We start from the raw sequence: 24227 nt of genomic DNA, 5'->3' as shown, positions 1-24227 counted from the left end.
TGCATGGGATTCCTACGTGACTGGCAGTGATGCCGGAGTAGTACCCCAGCTTCACACCGCATGCGCAATGATGCCGGAGTGCTATCCCAGCTTCACACAGCATCACGGGAAGAGGCGCACACCCATGTGTCTCATTGGACTCGCAGCTAGTGAAGTATAAATGTTGGGTTTTTTGGGGGGGGATTCTACATGGAGCCCATGTAGAGACCTGATACAGGACGTTTTGGTACCCTAAACCACGGGTCCATATGGACATGTAGTTAGTATAGGGTCCCAAACCAGCTTGACATGTTCTTTATGTGCGTCCTGTGACCACCAAGGTACTTATGGAAGGGCACCCTGGGCAAAGAGCAAATGCACTGGTGGGCCATGGAACCGTGTAAGTACCCCAACTCCCTAGAGGTTCCTGAACACCCCTTTAAATGGCCCCTGTCAGTAGGTTTTACCTCGCTAAACTCCCAGCCCCTCAGGGTATGAAATGTCCTTTCTATAATTCCCTCTTTCATGTAAAATCTCACCCTTTTACCTATAGCAAATCTACTCCTATGTTGGTCAAATATGACTCATTTTCACAAGTTTTAGTGGTTGCAGGGAGAGTGTCACTTCTTCTGTTCTATAGCACCTAGAAACATGCTGCTGGTGTCATATTAAAGATAAGAATCTCTTTCACCTCCTTTCAGAACTAATAGATTGGAACTGTATCTATGACTGCCGCTCGCATTTCCAATTCTCTCTTTAGCCGCCTATATCTCTAGTTCTGTAGCTCGCAAAGCAACAATGTGATCTGAAAGAGGAGATTGTTATCTTTAATATGACACCAGCAGCATGTTTCTAGGTGCTATATAACGGAATGGGGTCTTCTGAAGTAACACTAGCTCTACAACCTAATAAACTTGACTGTATTCTTGTGGAAATGAAGTGAGAAGAGTCATGTTTGGCCGACTTTGGAGGAGATTTGCTTATAGGTGGAAGGGTGAGATGTTACATAAAAGAGGGAATTCATTAGAGGGCGATCTCCTCCTACAGACGCAGCCTAGTTTTGTGGCGAGGTAATTGCTAGTGAAAGTTCAGTATGTTCTATAGGAACGTGAATTGCTAGGAAATGGGGCGCGCGCAGCCGCTGGCACGGGATCTAGCGCTGCGGTCTGTGACAAGTATATATTCCTCGCTCGGAGAAGCTGCAGCGCTGTCATTAGGCAGACAGTGATTTATTAACTACAGAAAATGAAAACCAGCTTCTCCGGCCTCCCTTCTGCCGATAGCTCGTCTCCACGCCGCTCTGAGACGCAGACAACACCGCCATCAGGGGGAGAGTGCAGCCGATCGCAACCATCGCAGCTACCACAAGGGGGCAGTAAACCATAACCGGCCTAAATGATCATCGCTGAGGGCAGCCAATCAGAAGTCAGCTTTTATTTCCTATTCTGGGACTGAAGAAATGACCCCCTTTAATTAAGGACCACCCCTGAATCATGAGCTGCAATACCAAGCACAGCCACTATACGTGGTGGGGCGCTGCACTTGGCAAGGAGTGAATGGACACATCTTTAAATGGGCAAAAAGGGGGCACTTGTGAGCGTGTCTTTCGGCAAAATTCGCCCCCATCGCACACGCAGGAGATTTCTGCGTAACTAGAAATATGACCCTTCTCCTATTTAAGGGGTTGTACCAAGTTGTCAAGTTATTCCGTATTCACCCGACAAGGGATAACCAGCTATGAACTCCATGATCGCGAGAGCAGAACCCCCAACAATCCAGGAAACAAGAGTCTAAGGGGACGAGCTGCTCCATTCGATGCTATGGGAGTAACGGAAATTGCTGAACACAGCGCTCGGGTATCTCCGACACTTCAGGTCGCTGTCTATGAGAGTGTCCCAAGTCTGATGCTCAAACTATGTTGAATGGAAAGTGATAATAGGACCCCCTTTTCTTTTTTTTTTATTGCTGGGGGCCTCATTCTCATGGATGGCGGGGGACTCAAACCAATTCCCTACTGTACATAATTTGCAAACTTGGTACAATCCCTATTAAAGTGATTTCTTATCTACTTTCTTATGAGAACAGCACCACACCCGCCCACAGGTTGTATGTGGTATTGCAGCTTAACAGCAAAAAAAAAAAAAAGGGGGGGGGGTTGGGTGACTGCAATACCAGACCGAACCCATGGACAGAAGTGGCGCTGTCTCTAGACAAAAGTAGTCAAGCTTTTTCGAACTTTTAAAAAGTTTGAGCAACAGATATACGTCTGGGGCGAACTAAGAGCTTCCCAGGATTCTGTCTTCTCTCTAATCGCTTTGTTCTCCCTCTGAACTCTTCACGGCGATTTAAGATTGGCGCGGGATCTGAGTGTCTGGTCCACATGATCCTACGATGCGCCACATTACGGATTGAAGTTCCTGTCCTGATTTATTGTAGGACCTCTGCTATTCCGTACCGGATTGCCAAGAGCGGCCACATTTCAGTTCCGCGGGAACATAAGGAACGTATATCTGCAACGATTAATTTTTATTTATTTTTTTATGTTTTTTGGGGGTTTTTTTGCTATGTTGTGTATTAAATTTTTTTATTTTTACATATCTACTAATTTTATTTTTTTTTCTCTTCATTTTAAAGAATCGCCGAGTCGGGAGCCAGTTTGGCCCCTGCTGCGTCTGCAGACAAGGCTGTTATTACTCTGTCAGGAGGAGAATTTATATTATTTTTTCTTCAGGAAATAATTATGGGAGTGTGACAAATATATTCTACTCATCGAAAATTTAATATAAGTTTAACCCCATGATTTTTTTAATTTTTAATTTTTTTTTTTTTTTTTTATTTGTTTGGAGTTATTGGTGTTGGTTTTGGACGATCAACGCACTTTGGTAACTTACCAAAAAAAAAAAAAAAAAAAAAAGAGAGGGTTTTCAAGGTTTCTTCTCGGACTTTGTTTTTATACAGTTTCTTTAGATACGAGAATTTTCGTCTTTTTTGTTTTTGTTTTTCTCAAAACCTCACCCAGATTTTTAGTCTTTTTTTTTTTTTTTTTTTTTTTTTTTTTCATTTTACACTCCAGGGAGCTGCTGGTTAAAGAGTAACGTTATAGTGAACGTACAAGGAGATACAGGCGGTCCCCTACTTAAGGACACCCGACTTCCAGACGACCCCTAGTTACAGACGGACCCCTCTGCCCCCTGTGACCTCTGGTGAAGTCTCTGGATGTTACTATAGTCCCAGGCTGCAATGATCAGCTGTAAGGTGTCTGTAATGAAGCTTTATTGATAATCCTTGGTCCCATTACAGCAAAAAATGTTGAAACTCCAATTGTCACTGGGGCCAAAAAAATTAAATTTGTCTGGATCTACAATTATAAAATATACAGTTTCGACTTGCATACAAATTCAATTTAAGAACAAACCTACGGACCCTATCTTGTACGTAACGCGGGGACTGCCTGTATACAGTAGATTTTACGGTCCTGAAAAAAAAATATATAACTAAAGAGAACGAGAAAAAAAAATTCCCATACGGGCAGCAGTTTGGACTATTTACAGGTTATAGATTTTCCATACTGAAATTTACCTTCTGATTCCGATCAGAATCCATTGGAATCCCACTGTAGATTTTGATGCAGCACTTGAAACGGAGAAAGGATAATTAGAGGGAACCTGTCACCACAAATACAGCTACTGACAGGTTCCTATGGAGTCTTATTAATTAACTGACGCCCTTCTTTTACCTAAAAATTGTTTCCCTTGCATATGGTTTCCCCATAAATCAACTTTGTGTAATATTCTCTGGTATCAGAGGGGGTGTCCTCCTTGGCCAGCCCCTCTAGACTATACTTCTCATGTTCCACACCTCTTCTCAGCATGTCATCTGAGCTCAGTGACATCATCACAGGTCCTTTAGCCTCTTGACATTAGCAAACTGTACACCATGTATGTATCTGATCACATGGAACCACAGCAGCCTCCAGGGAACTCTACTCCTCACCATGCTACACGGAGGCTGCTGTTATTTCATGTGATCAGACACATACATGGGGTAGATGTCGCAGATGTAACAGGACCTTAGATGACGTCATGTGATTTTTAACTGCCCAATTATGTAACATACAGCACAATATCACAGCATTCAGATCTGTCAATCAGGAACAAGGAGGCGGGGCAATGCAAGTACATTTTTTAAGATGAAGGACTCTCTCAGTTTGACCGACTCCCATTAGGTGAGTTGTTTATAAGTTAACGCAATGTTAATGCAAGCGTTAACCTTTGCGTTTCGTAAACGCAAGTGTTAAACGCTGTTTAATTAGGACAAATCTCTCTTCAGCTGTTGCAATGCGTTTTTAAACGCATCCGTTAAACACGACGTGTGACCGCACCCTGAAGCCGGCAGACATGATGATGTCTCTTTGTTCCTCATCGTGAGGCCAGGTCACCATTTTCATTCTTCCATTCTAATTGGGGGAAAAAGCAAAGATACCGGGGGCCTAGATACACCCCCCCCCCTCCCTCTTGCCTCCCAGGAAAACCACTTTTTTTATTTATTTATTTTTTTTTTTCATTTTGATTTTTGTATCGTCTTTTCAGAATAAAACATTTTACCAAAAAAGGTCTGATAAAAAAAAAAAAATAATAATAATCAGATGTAACCCCCATGTGAATTCCTTACATTTCAGCAGCCCCGGCCCATGTTCTCCGGAATTGTCGGTGGCTGGAAAACGGGAAGTTGTCCAATGTTTTCAGGGTAGAGAAAGATAAACGTTGCTGCCGTTACGGGTGACATGAAATGGCTATTTTTAGGGAGTTCTGATGGACAACAATTCTACGTGTGCAGTCTGGCCATCCCCAAGCTGGAAGTCATCGGAAGGTTTCCACTTCACAGAACGAAACCCCGAGTCCCATGGTGAGTGGGCTGGTGGGCACCGCTGCTTTTTATTGGCAGCCACAAGTACGTACTTATGTATGAAAAGTTTCTACCTGCATGTGGATTAAGGCTCATACGCCTATTTAACCGTTTCTTGTTCGACAAGGTCAATCTATGCGTCCTTTTTTTTTTTTTTAAGAATTTAAAGGGATCCTGTCACCTCCTCCCCCCCCCTCCCCCTTAAACCGCAGAACGCTGTGCAACGGTTTCCATATTGTGTTTTTTATAAAAGGCAAATGTTGCAACTTTGATCTAAAGAAGATATTTCCTAAATTCCGAAGATTCCGAAGCCAAGGCGACAGGGAAGTTCAACCGTAGAGTCAAGCTACCCTGTCTCCTTCCGACGTTTCCACTCCCATCATCATGATGTCACTAGGCTCTTTGCGCAAGTGCGCAGTTTTTCACGCATGCACAGGAATGACTATCAGCTAGCGCGCCGGCCACTCCAGCATGCATGAGCGTGCACAGTGCGCCAGTTTAGCTGATTAAGGATGCGCAGGGTTGGCGTCCAACTGACAGCCACACTGTGAATGCGTAAAAAAGTTAGTGACATCGTTTGGTTTTCCATGAATTTATCCTACGCCGGCGGTCGTGCAAGTCACCCCCCCCCCCCCCCCACCGTGTTGTGATAGATACATCAAGAGATTTGGACCTCCTGATGCATCTGTCGAGTGACAGATACACAACTACACCAGAGTCTCCTTGTGTTGTATTGTATAAAAACCTGTGAACTCCCTGCGCACGCCCACTCTGCCGTCAGCCACACCCATTTTGTGTAGGAGGTGTAGTCGAAAACTGGCGTAAAAGGACTGATAACTCTCCACCCCTGTAGCCCTTGACTTTATCTTGAGGATGTAAGGGATTAATTTAAAAATCTTCTTTAGAGCAATTCTGCAAGATTTTCCATTAAAAAAACATGTTTGAAAACTACCAATAAGGTCCTGTCTGGGGTTTTGGTGGGGGGTAGCGGAGTTGAGAGGTGCCCCTTAAAATCTTTATTTATTATATATTATATATATATTTTTTTTAATAGATGACATTGCAATTTATTTTGGTTCCCTGTTAATTAAGGGATGAACGTCAAATGGGTGTCCCTGAGACTGTGGTGGGACACTCCGCTATGACAGGTGCATTGGTTACACCCACTTGTTAATTTATTGATAAGAGAAGAGCAACAACCCAGTTATGAAAAATGTTCAGAAATTATTTCTCTGTATTTTTTGGTGAATATTTTTAATTGTCCAGAAAAAATATTTTTTAAAGGTAACAACATTGATCCTGGAAGCCAAGGGTTCAGAATAGGCAGAATAAGCGAGGGACCACCAGGTCGCTCCACAGGCACGACTTTTGTCCGCAGTGGTGGCCAAGGCGAGGTGCAGAATCGTGAGGCAGAGACTGAGTCGGGGACAGGCAGGAGGTCAGGACCGGCAGCATGGGATCAGAGTCGGGGAGGTAGCAGAAGGTCAGGACAGGCAGTACGGGATCAGAGATGGGGACGTAGCAGAAGGTCAGGACAGGCAGCACAGGATCAGAGTCGGGGGACGTAGCAGAAGGTCAGGACAGGCAGCACAGGATCAGAGTCAGGGACGTAGCAGGAGCTCAGGACAGGCAGTACGGGATCAGAGTCGGGGACGTAACAGAATGTCAGGACAGGCAGTACGGGATCAGAGTCGGGGACATAGCAGAATGTCAGGGCAGGCAGTACGGGATCAGAGTCGGGGACGTAACAGAAGGTCAGGACAGGCAGTACGGGATCAGAGTCGGGGACATAGCAGAAGGTCAGGACAGGCAGCACAGGATCAGAGTCAGGGAGGACTTAGGGCACAAGCTTTTATCTAAGGGCGGGGCATAAGGGAAGAAGCTGGCTATTTATTAAGTACCAGGTGGCCAGCACCAATTAGCGGTGCGCTGGTCCTCTGAATTTTAAGGAACCGGCGTTCGCGTACTGAGCCGCGGAAGATGCCGCTGAAGCACGCAGAGGTAAGTCAAACTGCAGACTGCACGGGGTGGGGGCGCATGGAGGCTTGCGGGTGTGCCTGCGTCTCGCTCCCAATCCCTTGAACGATTAAGAATAACCCTTTATGATTGGGCAGCTGATCACTTGGGGGGGCCTGCAACCTGACCCTATGGGCGCTTAAGGAGGAGACAGAGAATTTATGTATTGAGAGAGATTATTTATATACAATCAGCGGGTGTCTACGACTAATCGCCCCTATCGATCTGATAGAGATGACCTGGCCTACTCAGGATTTATTTAGCCCGTCCAGATTTGATTCCTCACGTAAAGGTTATCCTAAAAGTCATAAATGATCCCCTAATGGAAACCGCTCAAGACTTTTACACATCTGCTACATTTTTTTTTTTTTTTCCATCCTCCGATGTTCTACGTTTTTCCTAGAAGTGTCCAGACCGCGCTCCATGTAGTTCAGTAACACGTAATGGACGTGGGTGGAAACCACACTGTGCTCCTAAATCTCTTAAAGTGCCATCAAGGTATGGAAATCTATGCTCTCTATTTATATGTGGTAAGAGATTGTGGCCGGCCCCGAGCTCTGGCTGTAATTTTCCCTTTATATGAGCCATGATGGACACCGTAGCGGCTTCTTATAAGTGGCCGTGTGGGTGGGTCTTGTATAAATTACGGGTTGGATCCCCTGTTACTCCCCCAGAGTTCCATGCTGCGGGTCGGCAGTACATCATCATCTACCTTCACGCTGGGTGGCCTCTCGTCTGACATATCCTCTTTTTGGTTTTCTTGGTTTCCTAGTGAATTTTGCTTAATGCTACTACAGTAGAATATTATGTCACATCATTAGTTACTGGTAAATCATCACAATTATTCCTGCAGATGTTTTCACTTTATGCCCCAGAATCCTGATGAAGTGAAGTCTTCACTCTGTAATGAGGATGAGATCGCTTAGTGGTTTTATGTAGGATATAGTCTTCTTCTTAGATTATTAATCGGGGCATAATTTAGGTAAAACAACCATTTTTTTGGTCCTTTTTAAATAAAAATAAAATATAAAAATAAAATAAATACAAAAATTGATAATTTTTTATATTCTAATTTTATTTCATATTACAGTAATTATATTATATTAATTTTATTTAGTTTTTTTATTATTACTCCTATTAAAGGGGTTGTCCGAGCAGGTGAGATGGGGAGGTCTTTAAAAAAAAACAAAAAAAAACTTTACTCTGCCGACGTCCTGTGCCGCAGTCCATCGGAGCCTTGCCCTTTTTTGTTTACAGGGGTACGGCGGCTCCTCTCCGTCTCAACTTCCGGGTGCCTGCCAGACCCACCCGTCTCCTGTCCCAGCACCAGGTGGGGACAGGTACCTGGAAGTTGGCGGAACAGAGCTGCCAATCCCCTGTAAACAAACAAGGGTCGGCTCTAACGGACCGCAGCGCAGGACACTGGGAGTGCCGAAGGAGATGAGTAAAGGTTTATTTTATTTATTTTTAAAAGCACCCCCCCCCCCATCCGATCTGTTAAAAAAAAGTCAGACAAACCCTTTAATATATTTATTTTAGCATTTTATTTTGATTATTATTTGTATTTTTATTTTATTTATATTTTTTGTAAATTTTGAACACCATTTTTTTTTTTTTTACCTTTTAATTATGTCTTCATTAATATTCATGCATATACAAAATCAGTCCTCTGATTTGGCATTGCAAATCCTTAAAGGACATCTACCACCAGGATGAAGGATTGTAAACCAAGTACACTGACAGACTGGTGTGTGCCCCCTCTGGCAGGATCTGATCTTCTTTTAGATTCTTATGCCTCTGGTTTTTACAAAAAAAAAAGCCTTTTAAAATTGTGCAAATAAGTCTGAGGGGCTCTGGGCTCCATAGGTATTAATGGAGCCTGGAGCCCCTCGGATTCATTTGCATAATTTTTTATACCTTTTTTCTGAAAGACCAGGGCATAGTAAGCTTAAAGAAGAGCAGATCCTGCCAGAGGGGGCACACACCAGTATGTCAGTGTGCTTGGTTTACAATCCTTCATCCTGGTGGTAGATTTCCTTTAAACGCTATTGGTTACTGTGTGATCATTCCTTTTGTATATGTTTGTAGCAACATTTGCAGAAATTTATGCTTTTCGAGTAATTTGGAGGTGTCCTCACACTGCTGTGTTCTTGATTTTATAACTCCTCCCCTCTGCTTGGACTAAAAAAAAAAAGTGTAGCAGTGTCCTGGTTGGATAGAACAACCATGAAGGAGGAGCTGTGGAGTTCTTTGCACAGAACACAGCAGTGTGAGGACATATCTTCAAATGCTACAATCCTAAATTATAAATGAACATTTCATATTAAATTATGAAAAAATTGTAGCAGTGTCCTGGTTGGGTAGAACAGCCTTGAGGGAGGAGCTATGGAGTTTTTTGCACAGTGCACAGCAGTGTGAGGACACGCCTTTAAATGCTACAATCCTGAATTATAAATTTAATATTTCATAGTCCTGCGGCTGCTTACACAGATTCTATGAGACGAAGGTTGGGGAAATGCTACTTTAGTAGAAAGCTCCTTTCAGGTTTATAGTGGATGAGATTGGTTACTGCAGCTTCGCTCCTATTCACTTCCATGGCATCTAAGCTGCAGTTACGTGTCCTGGCCACTACACAGAGAGTGGCGCTCTATCTCCAAATTTGTACTCTGTGTCTAATCAGCTAATCTCTTCAAGACCCCCTTGAATCTACTACTGATGACCTATCCTATGGATTTCTTATGGCTATAAATGAGGTGGAAGCCCCCTTAAAGCATCTCAGCGAAGGTTATATTGCTCTTATTTTGCAGTAGTAATGTTTCTGTTCCCGTGTTGTTTTTAATGGGATTATTGACCATTAAGTATATAGTCTGTGTCAGTACAAGGCTTGTTTCCATGTATAAATTCTGTTGTGGTTTACCAGCAGGATAAAATTAGCCCCTTTTTACTGCGGACTTGGTGGCTTTCTTTTTTTTTTTTTTATATAATTTTTTTTTCTCAATTTTAAAATTAAAATAAAATTGCCCTTTTCCACAAAAAGATTAAATGGCGTGTTTCGAGCCTGGAACTGATCTGCAGATAGGCCGTGTTTTCATTTGGGTAGAAAAAAAAATATATCCATTTACTACCCATTTGTATATTTAAAGTAGTCTTGTTTTTATAAAGCCTATATTTACCCAATTCTGAGTTTATTCGGGAGGAGGTAGGACCTCACCGGGTCCAGCAGTTATGTAGAGAGTCTCTCTCGCTCTGGAGTTTTATTACCGAGAAGACCTATTGATGTGAAAAAAATTACTATGCAATACTTTATTTTTCCTCCGGGGGTGCTGTAGGGATATTAAACAATTAGTGTCCAGTTATGGCATAAATTACAGTTGATTTGGGGTACCAGAAGGAGGACAATTTGTAATCATACCCTTCACAACAAAAACAGAAGGGCACATATTTATTTCTGCCTTTTCTAAGCATTTGCAATACAATATAATTGTGTGTTATAACTTACCTTGCACATTGACAGAATCCTCTGTGTAGTCCCAGAGGTTGCGCTTTGGTTTGAATGCATTTAAAAAAACATGTGACTTGTCTGTGCTGCAGGCTGCTCAGCTCTCAGCCCCCACCTTTGTGCTCCTGTACAGCTCCTCCCTCCTTCTCCTGCACAGAGCTCACGCTTGGTGAGCTGACATCAGAGGGAGGAGCTGTAAAGGAGCACAAAGGTGGGGGCCAAGAGCTGAGGAGTCTGCAACACAGACAAGTCACATGTTGTTTTTTGAAATGCATCCAAACCAAAGCCCAACCCCTAGGACTAATCAGAGGATTTTGTCAGGATGCCATGTAAGTTCTGCTTAGGTAAAGCAGAAAGACATATTTGCACTGCAGGTGTAATGGGCTTCTGTAACCTGTGTTTAGTGAAAATGAGGTCCCTGGTGACGGGTTCCCTTTAAAGGAAACCTACCACTTGTAGTGGCAGGTTTCCGATGGCAATACCGAGCACCAGCTCAGGGTGAGCTGGTGCCGGAGCTTATTTTAGTTAGTGTTTTAAACCGCGGTATCGCGGTTTAAAACACTTTTTAAACTTTATAGCCGGCGCAGGCAGGTACGCGCTCGGCGCTTACCGTGCGCGTGGATACATAGGAAGTGAATGAGAGCCGCGCGCATGGTAAGCGCCGAGCGCGTACCTCCATGCGCCGGCTATAAAGTTTAAAAAGTGTTTTAAACCGCGATACCGCGGTTTAAAACACTAACTAAAATAAGCTCCGGCACCAGCTCACCCTGAGCTGGTGCTCGGTATTGCCATCAGAAACCTGCCACTACAAGTGGTAGGTTTCCTTTAAAGTAGCTGATCGAGAAGCCCCCCAAAATGTATGGAGTATTGATTACACATACTTGCCACTAGGGCTTGGTGATTTACCTGTTTGTTGCCCCCTTCCATCTAGTTTACACCTTTAATCTCTATGCTCCTATCTCCGTACCCCCCCCCCACTTTGTTCTTTATGACCCCATCCATATATGTTGCCCCGTTCTTTCTACACCCTTCTGTTTCTCCCCCAATTCTTTCTATAGCTCTCCCTTTGTTCTCTCTGCCCCCTCTTTATACCTAACTCTGTTACTTCCCCATTTCTTTCTGTTGCCCCCTTTTGTTCCCTAAGTTCCAGGCTTGTGTTTCCGCCCTTTACTTATTTCTCCATGTCACTTATTTTGTTTGCCCCCTCTCACTGTAAGGAAAGTTGAGCAGCTTCCAGGAACTGGAGAGTTCAACTCATAGCTCTGGTGTCGGCTTATTGGTGGTGTTCTGCCATTAGCTTCCTCGGGGGTGGGGCTTAAACTGAAAAACTGAATAATGCTGCTCTGATTGGGCTAAATTAATTGAATGAATGTACTTTGCCTGGACTATAAGACTTCCTCTGTGTGAGGTGGAACTCTCTATAAGGGGAAACGGTACCCAGATATCAAATGGTTAAACTCTAATTCACTTGATCTGGTGGGTGGGAGACTACCTGCTATGATGTCTCCCATGGACAGCACATGGAGTAATAGAGATGTTTATCCAGTGCCGAGATCCTTCGAAAACCCTTGGCTTGTTCGTAATCTAACATCAATGCCGGAGATATTGTGGATAGAGATGGCTGGACCCAATATTCAAGTTCGGGTTCAGCCGTCTGACCTGGACGTATTTCAGGATTGGTGGTTGAACAGCCAATCTGACAAATGAACTCCCCTAACAATTAGCCATGGCTGGTTGCTTGGGCTGTTTTGGCCGCCAATCTGGCAATATGTCCGGGTCATAAAATGTTTATGCCTAAAATGTTTCTCATTTGGTTTTTTCACCTCAATCACCGGTGGTCCCGTGACCCGACGCAACAAAATTGTGGTTTTTCGGCACATTATAAACCTATCGGATGGCAGATTACAGCAGATTATCTCTCTTCTTCCATGTATACATGATCCCTAATGAGATAATTTCTCTCGTTTTGGGTCTTTCAGCCTTCCGTTGTGGCCTGCAGTTCCTTGGCAATGTAGCAGGAGGGAATCGGGCTTCCCAAAATAGCATCTGGAAGGAGGCTTTTCCACATCTCTTCCTGTAAGTACGGACCAGCCGCTTTTCCATCTTCTGCACTAAATCCCTCTCTTTATAATTAGCAATTTTGTGGCGGAGGCAACTTGTAATCCAAGAGTCCTCCGCCGATAAGATTTATTTACTCTCTTGTTCGGAGGTAAACCCAGAACAAATGACTCGCAACTTCTGAGTGTTCTATCATGCATGGGTGGATGGTCTACAAGTTACTGGTCTCTGATCTTAAAAAAACCAAAAAAAAAACTAGAGAAAATCTAAAATCAGCAAATCCTCTACTCCACCCAATACAATGAAAAATAAAAAATAGAAATCTATGGGTATTGGGAGTAAAAGGCCTAAGCTGTTGTAATGTTAGAACGTTAGAAATACTCACCCGGTCCCCCCCCCCCCCCCAACTCGGGGCTCCACGTTTCTAGTCTAAAAGAGAGGTAGCCCTTGCCGCCAATAGCCTGTGACCACCCAGGTCAGTGATTGGCTACAGTGATAATGGGAAGTGTCACCACTTCCTGTTGAGCGAAAATGGTAAATTTTGGCTTACTAATGGAATAGATCCAAAGAATTTTATTCATTTTTATTTTTTTTTTTACATCTTAGGAATTGCCTGACCCATGAAGATGACAAGGTCTCCGCTTATGGCGCCATGGTGTTCTACACGTGTATGGATGAGGACAAAACGGCCACCTTGTTAGATCCCACCAACCTTCACCTTGCACTTGGCGTAATAACCGCCTATAGCAAGAGGCCAGATGCAGAGTGGCTGTATGTATGGGTTTGATCATTATTAATATTATTTATAATCATTATTTTTTTGTATTTTTTTTAATTTTTTTTGTGTAGATGACAAGCTGAAAGGGTCTTTGCATGATCTTTGGTGGTCCAAGGTGTAACTTAAAACTGCGGGGACCAATGGAAAATCTGTAGCAGACCTTCCAAATACAGTGTATATTTTATAGTCCTGGTCTCCCCATATTGGGGAGGGGGGGGGGCAAGGGGATCGGGGAGTATTTATCCTGCTCCAGCTTCCGGTACTTGCGTCCCTGAGATATCTCTGGTTTTCGGCTGCAAATTCTGAATGGGGTTGAGGCGTAAACACTTGACCTACTTCAGCCAACAAGATCTCCGCGACCTACTGGCATTACTTATGTTAAGATGTGAAGACCCTTCCTTTGCTGTTCTCATGTCATAGGAGGCCACTGTACCAGGACTGATGGCCTCCAGAAACTTGCAGTTGGATACAACCAGAGATCGCGATAACACCTCTACAAGCGTCTATGACGCTTGTAGAGGCTGATTTACCCTTCCAAAAAACCGCCAAGCGTATAAATACGCTTGGTGGTTATCTGCCGGCTGGGTGCTTGGCTGCCGGCGCTTGCTGCCCAGGATCGCAGCTCACGCCGCAACACTCGGCAACACCCACAATATAGTGCAGTCCCTCCTCTCCTGCCCAGCTATCTTGCGGCTCCGATGTAAAGTCATGTGACCGGAGCACAGGTCACATGACGTTCTACATCGGCCGCGGGCTGAAGCAGTGAGTAGCTCCGCCCATCCCCCCCATGGCCGTGTGCGATTGTGCACACAGAGCTATGAACAAGATTGGGCTGTCTATGTGACAGCCCAATCTTGTAGCCAGAGCAGCCCCTGTATACAGTGAGAGGCTGCAGGGAAGGTGCTATATGCATCCTCCCTGCATAACTCTGTATACAGATCACTGATAACAGTGATCCAATAGACTGTTACCATTAGGTCACTGTTATCTGTGATCTATATATAAGTTTAGCAGGGAACACATGCGACCTTGTAAAAAAAAAAAAAAAATGTAATTAAAAAAAACCAAAAAAATGACATTAAAAGTAAAAATTAAACAGTTTAAAAAAAGCGATATGTCCCCAACCCCCCCCCCCCCCAAAAAAAAAATTTAATAAGTTTAGCGGTGTCAGGCATCAGCCAGGTCTATGGGGGAGGGGGTCCTGGGGGTGGAGTGTCTGCGGCCAGCGTCAGCTCTGGCCCGCTCTGTGGGTGGGGTCTGGGGCTCAGCGTCAGCCCTGGCCCACTTTGTGGGTGGTGGGGTCTTGGGCCGGCGTCGGCTCTGGCCCTCTCTGTGGGTGGGGTCTGGGGCTCAGTGTCAGCGCAGGGCCGCTCTTTGGGTGGTGGGGGGATCTGGGGCCAGAGTGTGCCCTGGCCCGCTCTGTGGGTGGAGGGTTCTTGGGCTGGCATCAGCTCTGGCCCGCTCTGTGGGTGATGGTAGGGGTCTGGGGCTCAACGTCAACCCTGGCCCGCTCTGTGGGTGGTGGTGGGGGTCTGGGGCCAGCGTCAGCTCTGGCCCACTTTATGGGTGGAGGGGTCTTGGGCGGGCGTCAGCTCTGGCCCTCTCTGTGGGTGGGGTCTGGGGCGCAGCTTCAGCCTTGGGCAACTCTGTGGGTGGTTGGGGGTCTGGGGTCGGCCCCAAATAGTACTATAATTGTCCCAAGAAGCTACAAAAACAGGGGCTGTAACAAATTTTCTTCTATAAATAGACATCTATAATAATAATAATAATCTTTATTTCTATAGCGCTTCATATTCCGTAGCGCTTTACAAATCATAGGGGACATATACAACTATATTACATTACAAAGAACAAACATTCATATGGAACAAAAGTTTATTAACACTATATATGACTAGGAGTTATATATTTGTATTACTGAAAATTTCATACTCCTCCTCGGCTGAGATTACTCCTCAAAAATGTTGAGAGGAGTATTATTACCCTTCTGGAAAAATGTTAGTGCGACCTCTGGATACAACCATTCCGGGAGCGGGGCGGAGGTGAGCTGCCCTCATCCTCTGCTCCTCTCCTGTACTACGGTACGGCGGCCATACATCGTGTGAATGTTGTCTTGGTCCCGTACTACTCATTGGAGCAAAGGACGGTAATTCTCCGTAATCCTATACTACATAATTCAGCTTTGGAGGAATTTCAGTCCCTAGTGGCCGTCAGTCTATCAACCACCAATTCTTCATTAAGAAATTGATTGAGTCTCGCACAAGGAGGCAAATGGGCCCCAACAAGTGGGAGGGTCTTCATCTCTTAAATTGCGATATAGAGTTGTTGACAAGAAGTTGTGTATTGATCCTCTGAAATCATGTTATTGTGTTTTTTCCAAAAGAGAAAGGGTCAAGGAGGTTGTAGACAACCCGGTAGAGGTCTTCCCAGAGTTGGCGGGGGTTATTTTTGATAGAACAGATGTGCCATGAGATTAAAGCGTAATTACCGCCATTCTTCCCTGTTACTAGCACTTTGTTTTTCTCAGGAGGTCATTTGTCTTACAAGAATGTGGCTTAAAGCCTCTTTTTTTTATTTTTGGATGGAGACCTCCTGAGCCAATCTTGTGAAGTGCCTGTACCGAGATAAAAGAGGGTTGTTGTGGAAAGAGGGGGGGGGCGGATTAATCATATACGAGCGAAGCGATTCACTAAATGAATGGCTTGCAGAAGGGAAAATCCTCCCACTTCAAACACAAAAAGAAAGAAAAAAAAAGAGGGAGAGACCTTGTTTCGTGACCGTCATGATCACAGCCAATGCTCCCTGTCCAAGTTTCTCCAACGTCTCTGCAAAGCCAAGACACATTGGTCACTTCTGTTGACTTGGCGAGTCTTGTCGCACGCAGATGGAGATCCCACTAACTCCTCTAAGACATCTTTTTTAAGTTAAAGCTTCTACAATGGTTTTATTGTGACAAACTGGACACATGCCTAGAATCAAGGGCTTACATGTCCGGCCGTAACTGAGACAATGAGCCCTCTTACTCTTTCTTCTTGTCTCTCTTTGGTTTAAAGTAGTTTCTTTTTAATGGATACATGTCATCAGGAAATTACTTATTATTTAGACTCGGTCACAATATTTTTTTTTGTATATATAATTGCCATTTTGTTTTATTTGCCTCTTCTTACTATTCAGCTTTGCCATATAGATGGGGACATCACTGGCAAAGTCATCTCAATGTCATTACAATGCAGGATTTTAATGGACACTACGGCAGGAGTTCTTGATATACATTGTTTAAAGTGTTACTCTGATTACGTAATGATTTTTACTAAATTACACTTTCACGACAAATAGAATGATGCCCATGTATGGTGTGGTTTCCCTTTTCATTGCAGAGTTATGGCATTTTCTCTTCTGAAGCTTCTTGTCAGAAATTCCCCTCAGCTGCAGTGAAGTGGGCAGAGACTAACCTCTTCCTGTCTTTGCCCTAAAGCTGAGTCAATTATAAGCTCCCCTCACTTTCTATGATGCTTTGCTTTCTCTCATGAAATAACTCCAAAAATGTCACTGTAAGGTTTTTTTTCCCCACTACTACTGACGTTATCCACTGTCCACTTGTCTAGTCTTGCTAAATTGTATTACATATTTCCTCTAATATTTTTAATTCTGGATAAACTCATGGGTAAGTTCCGCATTGATGCAGGGAGTCCTGGTCATATCCTCGCAATACTTAGTGGACCTTCATGGACCCTATAATTATGATTTGAGCTGTGCCCATCGTAATGAGGACATTCACCAAATGCTTATTGCAAATATGCAGTAAAGGCATAGTCAAAAAACAAAGGCAAGGGCTGCAAGAGGGCAGTTTAGTTGGTGCCGAGCCAAGAGATAGGAGTTGAACAGTAGGCACCAGACGTAGAAGTCCAATGGCATATGGGAAAGCTATTTAAGAACGAGGGATTGGGGACAATCTGGATAGTATAGTCCCCAGACATAGCCGGGGAGGCTCTTTAAGTAATTTTTTGGAGACCCAGGGGGCTACGTGCTGTAAATGGTCCAGGTAAGAAACTCTCCCTAGAGTTGTAGGGCCACATATATTTTGGTAGTTTTTAAATGATAGTTGTCAGTTGGCCACCGTCATTTCTCTCCAAAATATTGTAGCAAACTTTGTCAAAATCTATACTAATGTTAGCCATTTTGAACCACGTTGAGGTGGCCATTTAAGGGGTGTACCCGCTAAAGACCTATATGCTCTATCCACAGTATAGGGAATAAATGATTGCTGAGGGCCAGACTGTTCGAGCACTTTACGAAATGTGGACTGCAAGCCACCCCAAGATGAGCCCTAAACACCGGCCCTTTTCTTGACTTTTATTGGACCTTTAGAATAGCTTAGGACTTACAAGCTGATCCTGTCCTTCCTAAATCTCTATGGGACAACAAACAGGATTGACTCATCCCAGAAGTCCTAGTCCATATAGTGAAGTTTAGGGAGATTCCTGTGTTCTGCTTATCACTGGAGGTCCTAGTGGTTGGATCCTACAAGAACACACATCTCTTACTAAGAGGATGTTTAAGATAAAACCCTTTAACAATGACGATGAACAGAATGGGAATCCTCTTGTGTTTCGGCATGCCTTGGGTGGGAAGGAATAGAGGTCTATAAAATAACTGTTTAGGCAACTTTAATCGAAGGTGAGTGGCCTCCGTTTTAGGTTGATGTTCCTCTGAAATCAGTAGAGTTGCGTGGCTTTCATGTCTACGGCCATAACAACTGTGGGGTTGGGGGGTCATCAAAACTTGTGCCTAAAGTTACAATTGGTTGTGAATGTTACCAGCCAAACAATAAAGAGTTAAGGCCGACAGTCTACACGACTGTCGAAGATTTACACTGGTGTTTTTGAGGCGATTTCCATAATGGAGCAGTCTGTATGTTAATGATACTTCTCCATTAGAGCCGTTTATAGCTGAAACTTAGTTCAAAGCCTCCAAGAAACCTCACAATGGTCCGAACCTATCATTTATCTATGAAGGAATATTAATCTGAGGGCAGTAAATCACAGCGGAGCGCAGCTTATCTCCAGATCTCCGGCCCACTTGTATGATGTACAATGAAACTTCACCACAAATGGCTTTTATATTCTCCTTACTTATTCAGCCACAAAATCAAATGTTTTGTCTGAAAACGAATTTACAATTTTTTGGTAATTCATCAGCTTGTTCCGTTCCATAATGATTAAAACAAGCTTCCAGTAACATGGTCTAAAAGAGCAGTGAGGGAAAGTTTAACGTTGGGGGTTCTGGTGCCCTTGACCCCTTTTTAATACCGATTGACTTATCCAATCAGACCCCACTAATCTCTTAAGTCAGCAGTCTCAATCAGTGGGCACCTGACAACCTAACCCTGAACTGATCAGCTATTCCATACCAGAACCTAAACAGGAGAAGAAGCCGGGTCAGAATTCCACTGCTGAAGTTCTGCTTGGGGCTGTGTATTATATGGGACCTATTTCTTCTGGCTCCGTCGTGTAGGTCCTGGTCTATGAAATCCGCTTGGAACAATGGCTTCGGGTTATTACACCCTATTAGTCTTATACTGATCTATCCTGAAGCATCAAAAAAGGGACCCAAAACCAGAAAACCACTTGTCGATATACCCTGTCAGTTTATTGTGCCAAGATACAATCCTGAACCGAATAGAGATCCCGATTCTGAGAACCTGGCAATAAAATAGCTATATACATTGGATGAAGGATGATTTTTGACCAACCCAGTTGCCCATCTAATGAATTTGACAACATTTATAAAAAGAAGGATCGGACATGTTGGATTTCGACATTGTTATCACTGGAGATAAGCTACTAAATAAAATTTATAGCGTATTAATAAATGATAGGTGAAGATTCCCATCTGATGTCCCGCTCCGGGTGGAAGCATCGTCCACAAGCTGCTACATTATGGTTGAAGCCTGAAGTAGATGACAAAGTCTACAAGGTCAGAACTTCAGACACTGGTCTCACCTCTACAAGAGGAATTCCTGTATTATGGTCATCATGCCAACATCCCACATAAAGCGTTGCAGCATACCGCTACTCTGTTGACGGAGCCAAAAGCAGATGGCTCAGTCATTAAGGTATCTGTCAGATGGCAGAACTTGAGCCAGCGGTCTCCGTTCTAGAAGAGCAGATCATACATTGTGGGCATCCAGCAAGTTGCCTACTCGAAAGATTGCTGGTCGAGAATAAGGGTGTGACCATCAATGTCCTGCTCATGTAGATGTTGACTGACGCTACTGGGCGGACAGCTCAGTTCGTAAGGAATCTATCAAATAGGGGAACTTCTGCCACTGATTCCACTTTTACAAGAGGAGATCCGGCATTGCGGACATTCTGTCTACTGTAAAGATTGACAAGTGTAAAGATGGGTCAGTGGTTGATCGTGCGGGAGCGTTCCAGTCTTTACAGTAGGGAACAAATCTTGAGAAGATCCAGTGTAGGAAGTTCTAAAGTCAATGTTGAAGTCGGGTTGAACTTTACAAAGAAGACCACTGCTATATCTATAAAAATCCGGAACTTCTCAGATCCCTCCTAGAACGTCCATCACATCTGATGTACAGAAATTTATTGTTCCTACTTCTATGGCTCCCGTCAACGACAATAAAATTTCTCCACATGAAGAATGCAATGTATCGCATGTCTTTGACTACTAGATGTGTTTCTCTATCATGGAGAATCCCGCCCTGAGGCTCGGGATCTCCAGCATTTCTCCTATTGTTCAGGATGACATTGTTCCTTGTCAGTCCTCATCAGGATGGAGAGGGCGGATAGCGTGTTCTTATTTGTCTCTTGTCTCTCTAAAACTTTTACGAGGCCCACAAATGTGTGACTGGTAGAGAGGCGCCTTTCTCCGCTTGTCGTCCTAGTTTGTTCAGCCGGGCTTATGAGCTTACGATCTCAAGCAGGCTCTATAACCATTGGCAATGTTAAGTCGCCCCCTTTTGTAAAGGGTTTTCAATGAGTGATGTTTTTGGATTGAGGCAAATACAAAACTTGTGCGGATTTGGTAAAAACCAGTGATACACTTAATTGTTATTTAAGATGCTGAAGGCAACTGTTGAACATTTATGATTAGTTTACTCCGCCCCAATCCATGTGGAATGTTCCGAGAAGAATAGGTTGACAATGAATGACACATTTCTTGCAGAGGTTTGATGATTCCTATGTTTTAGTTCATATTGTAGAGGATTTGGTTGGGGCGAAATTGAAGACTTTCATATATTTGGGAAATTCTTCCCAGAAATGTCGAGGTCGCTCATATCCATATTTGGTGTGAGTGCCATGTTAAGGGAATCTTTCTTGGCCATGTGTGACGCATAGCCACCAACAGATCCTTTCAGGGCAAACTATGAAAAACCTATATTTGCAAAGACTCATCTTTGGTGCTCCCAAGAACCTGCACAGTGGGTTATTGAAACTAAGGAACTAAACTTCATTTTAACTTTACTTCTTGAGAATCTTGAGCTTTTCCAGATGAAGGATAGCTTCCCTCTTAGATGTAGACCCTCATCCATGCAGTTCCACCATTGAGCTGTTTCCTCTTGAAGAAATGTTCTACTATAAAGACCACTTTGAGTTGTAAAGGGGTCTGGTTGAGTTTCTCTTGACTTTGATCTCCTATTCTGGACCATTTCTGGTCCTCAACCTTCTCCTTCTCCCATAGAGTTTGTTCTTCGAGAAAATCTTCCTATGCTAGAACTACTATCTTCAGTCTTTGGAATCTGTAAAGTTTGTTGGTAATTTAATGTGGGAAGTATGCAAATACGTTTTCCAAGGTGTTAAATGGAAACCATGCCTCCTTTTGCTACCTTGAAAGGAAGTTTCCTTAACACCAAGTATCACCTAACTGTAGACAGCACTGTTTCGACCTGGTTGGGTCACCTCAGTACAGTGTAGGGAACTGGTTTGGCCGAATGAGAAGCTTTTGACTAGGGTCAGACAGTAGGTGTTCTCCTTATAGAGACAATGCCAATTAAGGCCACCTTAGAGGCGTGTGGAGACTTAAAGCCATAGATGCTCCACTAGGGAATTCTGGGAAGTATGCAGATACTTTTTCCAAGGTGTTAAATGGAAAACAATGCCTCCTTTTGCTACCTTGAAAGGAAGTTTCCTCACCACCAAGTATGACCTACAAGAAGTCTAAAAACATAATGTGGGATTAAGCCAAACCATTAAATCTATTCCGGAAGGATCAGACTCCCAACTGTAGACAGCACTGTTTCGACTTGCTTGGGTCTCCTCAGTACAGCGTAGGGAACTGGTTTGGCTGTATGAGGGGCTATTGACTAGGGTCAGAAGGTATCTTTCATCATGTAATCCCACATCATGTTTTTAGACTTCTCGTAGGTCATACTTGGTGTTAAGGGGGCTGCCTTACAAGGTAGCAAAAGGAGGCATTGGGGCACATTTACTAAGGGTCCGAATCGCTATTTTCCACCGGGTTTCTCAGAGTTTTCCGATTTGCGCCAAATTGCCCCAGGATTTTGGCACACATCGGACGAATCCTCATCGGAGAACACGCCGCTGGATTGCGACGGGGCCGGATAAGTAAATGACCCCCTTTGTGTTCCATTTAACACCTTGGAAAACTTATTTGCATACTACCCAGAATTCCCTAGTGGAGCATCTATGGCTTTAAGTCTCAACACGCCTATAAGGCGACCTTAATTGGTTATGTAGTAGATTGTGTTTTTGAAGAAAACCTACCATGAGGAATCTACCACCAGAAGTAGATTTGATGGTAGAATACTCCCGTCCGCCTCTGCCCTAATCTGTAATTTAATAATCCTGGAACCTAACTTGTTAAAAACTTTATTTTAGTAATATGTAAATTAATTGCAGAGGCTCTTGGGGCGTGTCCTAGCCTGGCTGGGCAATGGGAGCTAAGGCTACTCCACGCCCCAGTAGCCTCTGCAGTTAATTTACATATTACTAAAATAAAGTTTTTAACAAGGGAGGCTCCAGGATTATTAAAGTACAGATTAGCACAGAGGCAGCAGGAGGATGTACTTCTGATGGTAGATTCCTCCATGGTAGGTTTCCTTTTTTAATTTTGATTTTTTTTTTTTTTCTTTCATTTTTACTTTCTACCCTTCTACCTACAGACACCTGATTGTCACGGATCGCTTCTTCAAGTGCCCGGAACTTGTGAAACAGATGTATGCATCGCAGAGCCACGCTGATAGGTACAATAATGTTAATCGGAATTATCATCAAGCAGTTTCCAATGAATTTGGTACAAAAAGTGGGGTCCAACTTCGACAAACGAGGTGCATGCAACGTTAAAGTGAATTCCAAGGAAAACCATTAACCCATAAGGGGTTTTGGGGAATACCCAGCATAGCACAATTCAGCCCCCCATAAACAGAGCATGGAGCTGGTAGTAGATTGGGGCAGCATGTTGGCTCAGTGGTTAGCATTACAGCCTTGCAGCACTGGGGACCTGGGTCCATGTCCCAGGATCATCAACTGCAAAGAGTTTTTGTATGTTCTCTCCGTGTTTATGTGGGTTTCCTCCGGGTCCTCCAGTTTCCTCCCACACTCCAAAATATACTGGTAGGTGATTAGATTGTGAGCCCCATTGGGGACAGGGACCGAGTTGGCAAGCTCTGTGCAGCGCTGCGTAATCTGTGTGCGCTATATAAATAAAGAATTATTATTTATTGTAGAAGAGGCAGCAGTTACAGCATACAACCACTTTGGATAGCACAGAACCAACTACCCCCGTTTCTGTGCCCAAAAGTAATGACGAGCAAAACAAATGCTAAGTGCTGGGCATAAATTGTACAATCATTCTGTAGATAAGCCATCAGTGATATCTCCTGGACAGACCCTTTAAAATTAGTGAATCAATGTAAATACAGTGCAAAAATAGAAGAGCGGATGGCACTCACCATGGGTAGATAAAGTCTTCTTTATTTATTCATAACAGGTAAAATACAGGGAGGCACGCAGTGCCGCTATGCCGACGGGCCGTTTCGCGCCGTTCAGCGCTTTCTCCAGGCAATGACAGCGCATGCGCGCCCCTACCGGAAATAGGGAAAGGAGCGGAAGTACACACGCGTTGTCATAGGAACAGCAACGCAATCTAAATCCCATACACGCTACGCTCGTAATCATTAAGGGAAGAGAAAAACCCCCAAAAGTCTGCTGAATACTAAAGGTAATGGTGGGAAGACCCAGAATAATGGAGTATATATCAGCGGGGTTATGAAGTCCCCGAACGATCGGGCGTAGCGTGCTGGAAAAAATGTGACATTAAAAACGCATAATGCGATGTGAAAAACTTAAAACCACATTAGGAAAGACATACAACCATGTGATGATAGACTAGATCCAGTACATATTATGCGGAAAATATACTATGCCCGTCGGCATAGCGGCACTGCGTGCCTCCCTGTATTTTACCTGTTATGAATAAATAAAGAAGACTTTATCTACCCATGGTGAGTGCCATCCGCTCTTCTATTTTTGCATTTTTCTGGACTGCTGTATCTTATCGGACAGAGCACCACTTTGGTAGAGTTGTATACCTTCATAACCCCTGTCCACTTCATCGTACTGCTTAGCCTCGCATCAAGGGTCGGCTGTGCCCACGTATTCCTTCTATCACTGTTCGTACATGAAGTTTGTCTTTACACGTGGAGCACGCCAACGAGACACCGTCATTTGAGAGCAAGCAGCTTAATACATCTTTTTGAATATGGACACAGAAATGGGGGCAGAAGGCGAAGGTAATTCTCTATATACAGGGAGGGATAACGCATCCGCGTTCTTCGAGCTATGTAATCTAGGAGACACCATCCATATGTTGAGTACAAAAACACTGGAATACAAGATTATGTCCTTGGCAGAAAAAGAAGTTCGTCTTTTTTGGACTAACCATTCATTAAGGTCGTACAATGCCAACAACCGTGTACCACGGGGACTTCGTGTCTTTAAAAATCCAGCACAG

General features: G+C 43.8%; 1 protein-coding gene across 2 annotated transcripts in view; it reads left to right on the top strand.

Annotated features, from left to right (window-relative positions):
* The window catches only part of ATXN10 (ataxin 10), a 112739-nt gene that overhangs the window by 34104 nt on the left and 54408 nt on the right, over window positions 1-24227 (top strand). The window contains exons 4-6 of one of the 2 annotated variants that reach the window (XM_072145307.1): window positions 12379-12475; window positions 13064-13228; window positions 22378-22458. In XM_072145307.1, the coding sequence (XP_072001408.1) occupies window positions 12379-12475; window positions 13064-13228; window positions 22378-22458 (343 nt within the window). The remainder of the gene's footprint in view (window positions 1-12378; window positions 12476-13063; window positions 13229-22377; window positions 22459-24227) is intronic. The other variant, XM_072145308.1, reaches the window with a different exon arrangement.

This window comes from Engystomops pustulosus, chromosome 4 (assembly GCF_040894005.1).
Source record: "Engystomops pustulosus chromosome 4, aEngPut4.maternal, whole genome shotgun sequence".
NCBI lineage: Eukaryota > Metazoa > Chordata > Amphibia > Anura > Leptodactylidae > Engystomops > Engystomops pustulosus.
The sequence above is the reverse complement of the archived record's forward strand: the minus strand, read 5'-3'. Positions and strand labels throughout refer to the sequence as shown.